General features: G+C 31.4%; 1 protein-coding gene across 3 annotated transcripts; it reads right to left on the bottom strand.

The window, feature by feature from the left end:
* Nucleotides 1–2,120: 2,120 nt before the first annotated feature.
* Nucleotides 2,121–6,564, bottom strand: SAY1 (Ubiquitin-like superfamily protein). Of its 3 annotated transcripts, none has more exons than XM_011030893.1 (11): nt 6,171–6,564; nt 5,715–5,776; nt 5,001–5,535; nt 4,538–4,576; nt 4,293–4,420; nt 3,793–4,000; nt 3,504–3,704; nt 3,248–3,412; nt 2,842–2,985; nt 2,699–2,755; nt 2,121–2,526 (listed from the first exon to the last, which is right to left on the bottom strand). In XM_011030893.1, exons 1-11 carry the CDS (start codon nt 6,252–6,254, stop codon nt 2,413–2,415), a joined length of 1,737 nt encoding a protein of 578 aa, XP_011029195.1. In that variant the 5' UTR covers nt 6,255–6,564; the 3' UTR covers nt 2,121–2,412. The 3 variants fall into 3 exon arrangements, with proteins under 3 accessions (XP_011029195.1, XP_011029194.1, XP_011029196.1); XM_011030892.1 differs by having other exon boundaries at nt 4,493–4,576; nt 6,171–6,563; XM_011030894.1 differs by lacking the exons at nt 2,121–2,526; nt 2,699–2,755 and having other exon boundaries at nt 2,981–3,004; nt 4,493–4,576.
* Nucleotides 6,565–8,341: the final 1,777 nt, after the last annotated feature.

Below are 8,341 nucleotides of genomic sequence, written 5' to 3'. Positions count from 1 at the left end.
TTAAGAGAGAAATTCAATGAAGATGATTTTCATTTTCAATAATGTTTGAAAAGGTAAATCAAAACTCAATAATTTTATTTTATTTTTTATTCCAATTAAAATGTATTGAGTAGTTATAAATAGGGTTTTAGAGGGCCAAATGATTTTTTTTTCATATTTTGGATTAAAAAAAGTTGAGATATAGATTTTTGAAGTAAAAAAAAAAATAGATCTCAATCTTCTATGCACTGAAGTCCCTCAATTATCTAACATTATTGCAAGTGGATGATACATTAAGGGTTAGGATGACATGTCATTTATTTTATTTTAAAAAAAATTCATCTACCTTTAAAAAAATAAATATGCCAAACATATATAGGCTTTTAATATTAGACCAGGTATATATGTCGATAATTCTAGCCTAGACGCACCTGATATTATTTTTAATTGTCATTAAATTTTTATTTGATTATTCTTTCTTATATTTTATAGTAAGATTTTCTTTAAATAAATTTATAAAAATAATATTTAAATAATAATTTGATTTGCCATAGTTTTTAATACTATTGGAGCCTTTTATAGTAATACTAACAATTATTTTGTAGATAATTATATATAAATCTAATATGCAAAAAAAAAAAAACAAATTGCTCATGAACAATCAAAGTAAATAAATATCTATTTTGTTATTTTGTATTGTATATTTTTTCTCAAATTTACTATTTTTATTTTGTTTTTGGCACATTTGTGTAAAAATTATTGACCTAAACTTGCCTTTAATATTATCATAATAATTTTAGTTATTATTTTAATTTTCTTCATTTTTTATCTTTATTTCAAATCGTTATAATTTTTTAAATATTTATTTTAATTGTCTTCATTTTTTATTCAATAAATCATAGTGCTGATTAAAAAAAAAGTACATTTTCTTCTTTTGTGTATTTTACTTTGGAATCCAGCCTGCGGGGGTACTCTTGAGTCCGATTAACTTCTTTTTCTGAGCGGGAGGGATATTCATAAAATGATCGACTCTACCCTGTGGTCTTTTACTTTTAACACCAACAGTGAACGACAGAAGGGACATCCATCCCCAACGAAAGGTGAAAGTCATTTTAAAGATCAATACCTGAACACAGTAAAAGTTGATCCGGTGTCATTATTTGACACGGTAGCTTGAACTTGTTGGCAATTACTAGATTTTATGTAAAATTACCGCGGTAAATATAAAAAATTTGAAAAATAATATTATTTTAAAAATATTTAATAAAATAATACAGTTTGAATATATTCATCTCATAAATATAATATTTATTAAATATAATTATTTTTACACACAATAAAATAATTATTATGCTTTAAAAGAACAATATTTAATGAATATCATGCTTCTAAAACATGATATCGTTAAACCGTGTTAATTTTTATTTAACTAGCTGATTATTTCATATAAAACTATAATTTTATGAGTTAAAATTATTTTTATTTAATTTCAAAATTTAAAAATAAACTAATTAAAATTTTAAAGAAATATTATTTACAAAATAATGGGTAATTCTGAGCAGTTGAGTGTGAATCTGCTAGCTATAGCTCAATAAGATTATAACTCTTAATCTGATTGCTAGATCACAATCAAATTTTTATAAGAGCTTTCAAATATTATTTTTTTATAATAATTATTACATTACTATAATAACTATTACGCACTATAAGATATACAAAATCTCATTAAGACCTTAATTTTAATAATTTTAAGATTTTTTTTTTAAATTAATTTACTGATTTCATTAACTACTATGAACCAGTCAGCTGTCTAGTAAAAAAATAACACAATTTACTCATGTTACTTTAAAAAACATAATATTTACTAAATATAATTATTTCCAAGTGACAAGAACTTTGGCAGTTTTTTTAATTTTATTTGCTAATTGCTTAATTTATGAATGAATATTTGCCATAAAACAGTAAGATCGTTGGAGACACTGCACAAATTGCAATTTGACAGTGTAGCCAAAACTAAAATGCGCCGCCGACAACGGTATCTTTATTAGCTGATAGCTAGAGTGAAACCATAGATAGCTCTGGTAGGGGTGGAAATGAGGTGTAGAATCTTCCAGGTCCGAGACCCAACCAACAGAACACGCTTGCAAAACACTTCCAATCCATCCAATATAAATAATATATACAAAAACATTTCCTCCGATGCTGAATCATTCAAGACCCAAAACAACAAATTGCAACCACAAACATGCGGCCTGTTGAGCCAGATTGAACGTTTTCATCGACCCAAATTCCACGAAATATGTCCATACAGTTTGGATCTGAGTAAAACCCCACCATATGTCCATACAATTTTCATCGATCCGTATTCATTCATTTTTCTTGCAAACAAATTTAAAACTTCCAAGTTATATCTTTCTACAATTTGTAAGATGTTCATTCTTTGATCGACTCTAGAAACAGGGCTTCCTGTTTGCTGGCCAGGCCAAGTTCATTGAGAGTCAATGCACTCTCTCCATCACTGAAAGCACGCCTTGGGTATGGCCTCACCTGCTCAAGTAACAACACATCAGAGATGCCAAGATGTAAATTTAATTACAATTTTTTACCAGAAATTCTAGCATCAAAATAGAAATGGTGTAAAGTTTCAACCAAATAACAAAATCAAATGTATATATGGACATGTTCACCAAAACAACTGAAAATTTAGATGAATGATTACCAGTCTGTAAGTGCCAGGCTTGACCACTCTGCCAATATCTATGAAATCAAAGAAAGCCTGCAAAGTACATAAACAACATAATGAAACCAGGATAATGAGCGGAGATAAATGCTAAAGCACATTACTTTGCTGGAAAAACTCACCTGTAAGTTGTCAGACTTGAGAAATCGACGGCCACGTCGGCTGCCGTCAGGCATCCGCACCAAAAGCGTTACAGCATTTTCATCATCAGATGCAGGTTCATGAGGCAGAGAAGCTTCTTTTGCTGCCAACAGTCTCTCAAACTCCTAGGAAGGATTACACAAGCTGCTATTAACAATTACCAAAAGGTTTGTTAAAGTCATTGGTCTTGTCCCTTCCTAAACAAGCAAGGAACTGATCAATGACTTTGAGAGACTGGCTACCTTAATGAGCATCAAAATCTCAATTCCACTGTTACCATTTGCCCAAACAAACACATATACTAACATTACAAGTTTGGAAAAGGACTTTAATTTGTCACCAGTTCCATGTCCACCTTCTGCATAAAAAATAAAAGAAAAACAATACCTGCGCTTCCTCCAATTGCCTACGAGATTCTTCCTCTTTTCTCCTTTCTTCTTCAAGAGCAGCTTTCCTAGCCACTTCTTCTTGTAAACGATGAGCTTCAGCTTCCTCAATGGCCTTCATCTCCTTTTCTCTGTCAGCTGCCAATGACGCAAGATACTCATCATCCTGCATCCACCAGACAATGCAAGCCCACTGCATCATGTTTATGGCCCAAAAATTGAATTTTTTTCTCCCAGTCAAAGCCCAAATGTCAAACCTGTTGTTCGCGGATCATGCGCTGAGCTTGTAAAGAAGGTGATGGAGGACGAGGGACTGGTCGAGGATAATTATTCTCATTTTGCATAAAATGATGAGGTGCATATGGAAGGCGATATCCAGTCCCTTCAGGAATTCCACCAAACATTGCAGCCTCAAGCATGACTGCTTCGTCATGCTCCTCAGAAGAGATGCCTCCCCACTTCAATTTGTCAAATTTCAAGTGTCAAGTAAGTTAGTTTACCTGAAATTAGAGTTGATAAATTGTAGAGTAGAATGGTGGAAGATACCTCATCTGAAAAGGCATCTACATTGTGCAGGGGATGACTTCCTATATTACTCCGTCCAGGACTTGATGGTGGGCTAGCCTCCACAACTCCAGCTTCTCTAGCAGATTCCATAGAGCCAGAAGATGTTTGTCTAGATCTATGCCTAATGAGAGGCTGCTCTTCCACATCTTCTGCTTCATCGTGGATGGATGAGCTTCCTGCCTCCTGCCTATATTGAGTCAACAGACCATTGTAAGATTTCCTAACTATAACCGCGGAAGTATAATCTAACACACACTATGTTGTCCTTTATGGTTGCTCAATGATGTTTTAGGATGCACTTCGAGTTTTTTTTAAGATTATACATTCTTGGCGGGCCAAATGATCACGGTTATCATTGACAGCACAAATACTTTATTGTCCTTTGTTTGACCATTATGTCAGAAGAACATCACAACAGTCGCAGATAAAGACCAACATCATATGATTATATCTATTAATGAGCAATCAAGAATACTTACCTTCCATTTAATAAAGCTATTCCCCCCTTCTCTGCCTCAACAGCATCACTTCCTACTTCTGAAGCTTTCTCTTGCTCACGCAAAGCTTTCCCCCTCTGCTCATGCAAAGCTTTCTCTTGCTCTGCTGCCTGGATTCAGTTTGTGTTAAGCAAGATCAAGATATGCCTATAAGCAAAGCAAAGTGTAAAGGAAACACAAACCCTTAAAGATAATGAAACCACATGTTCAAGTTCAGCATCCTCCACCTGAGGTTGCCTTTGCTGAGGTCCAGTTTCAGTTAGCTCCTACATCATAATGCGTACAATCAATTAAAAATTTAAGCATTTTAAAAACATAAAGAGACCACCTTAACAAAAAGCTAGTCCAACCTTTAAAAGTTATGATTTTAGATTGTAGCTGATCAAATTATTAAAAAATAAATATATTGAACTCTTTTGCTTCCAAAAAAATGCAAAATGGCAGAAGAACCCTATTTTTAGAAGTTTATGTCACGTAACTCAAATTAAAATTACAAATGAAAAGAAGGCATCCAAATCAAATGATCCAATGCTATTGAGGGGCTCCAAATCAAAGTTCTGCAGTTCATGAGGTCTGCTTCAAATTGGTTCCCAGTTTTAGCATTACCCATATCATGAGTAAAGTAACAGAAACTACCCAAAAGCACAAATCAGATAATGCATGCACCAACCATTGGCTTGGTTAGCTTACCTGAACCTCTCTTTTTGAAGCCTCAATGGCAGCTCGAACCATTTCTTCTTCTATGTCATTGCTATAGTAAGGCAAGTTATCAAATTCAGGAGCACTAGGTCTAAAATGTCCCGCATGAGAACTATCCTGTTGGGTAGCCCGTGCATTTAAGTAGGTCGAAATATCATCATTATCATCATCCTCAATTATGACGGTTCCCTGAATATCAGGACCTTGTGCGTGTTCAGTTCCAGTTACATCTTCAATGATTGGAGCATGAACAGAATGGCCAGATGCTTCACTACCATCCTTGACCTCTATAGGTATCTCCCTTACTTCTCTTGGTTGAGAAACAAATGGTGCCTGATTTGTAAAATCAGAACCAGTACCAGGCACACCTCTTTGGAAACGTGGATCAAGTGAGAATCGATTCAAAGCAACACTCTCAGATAGAAGTGATAGGGGATTTCTCCTAGGAGGTGGTGCAACAACAATTGGATCATCGTCTATATCCATGAGATCATCTTGAGGAGCATGAATAGTAGGTTGTCTTATGCTGGGAAAAAAATTTGCAACATGAGTGTTCAAAAAATGTCACCAGAACTGCACAGAATATATATTTTCTACCAGAGTATTGGAAAAAAGCAACAACTAATAAACAAAGGATGACAAAATGGAAGAAGTGAAAGCAACAACTAATAAACAAAGGATGACAAGATGGAGGAAGTGACTAACGCGCTTCTGTCTCCTTCACTGAAATGCGCATTGACAGCTGCATTGAGGTCACCACCATGCTCCTAAATGCAATCAAGAATTTAAAAAGAAAAAGAAAAAGAAAAAGAAAAGTAAATTAGAAGCACAAAAACTTGCAACTGAGTCTAAAATCCGCATAATTATTATAGCAAAATCTATATCTATCCCTTCGAAATTCTGAAAATCTACTGCATCAAGTAGTCTGATTATCATCAGTTAAATTAACCAAAAAGAAACCCCTTATTAGCTTGAATTAGAAATAATTAGCAATCACCGAACTCCAGCGAGCTTTATGAACAACTTAACCAACAATGCTAGCCCTAATTACACACTGATTACAAAATCCAGCAATCAGAGCCTAAAATTAACTCGCAATTTCACTCAGTTTTTTCAAGGTTACAATCCGATTAGCAATCGAAGACCGAAAAAAAAAGTAACCTCGAGTTTTATCACCGCTGCATCTTCGGTGACTCCTGTGATGCTGATGAATGTGTCGATTGCTTCTTGATTAGGTCTGGCCATCTTCTTTGATTTTGATGAATTTTCACAGTCGTGTTTTTAATATGAGTTTCTAAATTGGAAAGAGGAGAAGGAGGAGTGGTGGAAATTTATGAGTTGGGAGGAATCCCAAGAGAAGGGATTGTTTGCTTGGTGAGGAGAGAAGGAGGGGTTTGGTGTTCTTATTTTTTATTCTATGCTTCTGGTTGAGTTTACTCTGGTCTCGTCTCTACCCAGTACCTAGTTTTCTTTCTCTCTATAAAAGGCTGCCTTTCCTTCTCTTGGATCTGGGAGGAAGAAATGTAGCGTCCTATGCCTTATTGTGGCTTTGGGGAGTTATGGGCTGGGTTGTATTTTTATTTTTATTTTATAAAAGAGTGTGTCTGGTGGTGCCTAATTTTGCTATGCTTGGGAGTATAATCTAAAGGAGGTTACCTGGAATTTTTTTTTAAATAATAATAATTTTTTATATATTTTTAAATTAATTTTAATATATTAATTTTGAAAAATAAAAAAAATATATTTTATTTTGATATATTTTTAATTTAAAATTATTTTAAAAAACAACTTGTAAGCATCCCAGATTAATTATATAATTTGTGAAGCTTTAGAGACTAGGGACAATTTAGTGAGTTAGAAGAGTTTGCAGTGGCAAAGTAAAATATTATTGCATGGTATATATATTCGGATTTCAGATGGGAATTGTGCTTATGTTATGTTTTGATAGAGAGTTTTCATGACAATTCTTTTTATATCCAACCTTGGGTGTGTTTGTTTGATAAAAAATAATTTTTAAAATTTATTTATTATTAAAAAAATTAGTTAACAGAACACACTTTCTTGTTAAAAAAAATTATTTGATTTTTAAAAAGGTATTTTTTTTTTGGAAAAAACATTTTTCTAATATTGAGAAAAATTTAGAAATATCATATTATTTGCTAATTATTTCAAATTTAGTTATTAAACTTTTGATTGTTATATATATATATTTTGAATATTTTTTTAATTTCATCCCTTAGAATTTTAATTTTATATTAACTCTAGTTCTCATTTTTATAATTGTTATTTGTTTTTTCCTTATCATTTTTCAATAGAAATTTTTTATTTATCAAATTTGGTTTTTTTTAATTGTTATTTATTTTATTTGAAATAATTTATGAAATGTAATTATTATTATTTTAATTTTTTCATATTTTAATTTTTTTATTTGTTAGGTTTGATATTTATTATTTTAATTATTTTTTATTTTATTTGAAATAATTTATGATTTTTTTTTCCATTTCATTCCCATTCAACTTTTTAATCTGTAAGATTTGTTCCTTTTTATTTTAATAAACTTAAAAAATATTAATAAGTTATTTTTCATATTCTTTTATATGACATAATCAAGTATTAAAAAGTATTTTATAACTTATTTTTTACTATAATATTAAATATTAAAAAATAATTTATTTTTTAAAATAAAACTACTTTCCAGCAAACAGACAAATAAAGTAACTTTTCAATTTTCATGATTATGTATAATACTATATATTAATTAGGAGAAATTATCCTTTTTTGGTAAATATTTATTATGTTGAGTTTTAATTATTTTAATAGTATAATTATAGTTTTTTTATATGCATTTCAATAAAATAATATTTTAACAACTTATCTATATTTTTAATATTAATATTTTTAATTTTTTTTAAAAAAGGCTATTAAAAAAATTTAACCTAGAAGATTATTTAAATATTTTGGCTTTTTGATAATTTGATAGTTGGCATGGGGTGGGGGTGGCGGCGTGGGCTCAAAATAGTAGTTTTTTTTTTCTTTTTTCTTTTGAGAGATGCACTTAGAATTCATTGTAAATACTTTAATTCAGTCCCTGTATTTATAAAAGTGCAATTAGGTCTCTTTTCAACACCTAAATTTGATGGTAGTTATTGATTAGTGCCAACTGCCAAAGCCAATTTAGGTGTTGGTTGACCAAATTTGAAACATAAAGGGTGAAACCATCATTTTCTACAAACGTAAGAGGCAGAAGGGTGGTTTTCCCTGTTAATTATTGCCTACGCACACGGTGATTAACGTTCATTCACGTGCATCAAATATACTGGAAGTTAAAAATT

Source organism: Populus euphratica, unplaced genomic scaffold (genome assembly GCF_000495115.2).
Source record: "Populus euphratica unplaced genomic scaffold, PopEup_1.0 scaffold48.1, whole genome shotgun sequence".
NCBI classification, from domain to species: domain Eukaryota; kingdom Viridiplantae; phylum Streptophyta; class Magnoliopsida; order Malpighiales; family Salicaceae; genus Populus; species Populus euphratica.
The sequence above is the reverse complement of the archived record's forward strand: the minus strand, read 5'-3'. Positions and strand labels throughout refer to the sequence as shown.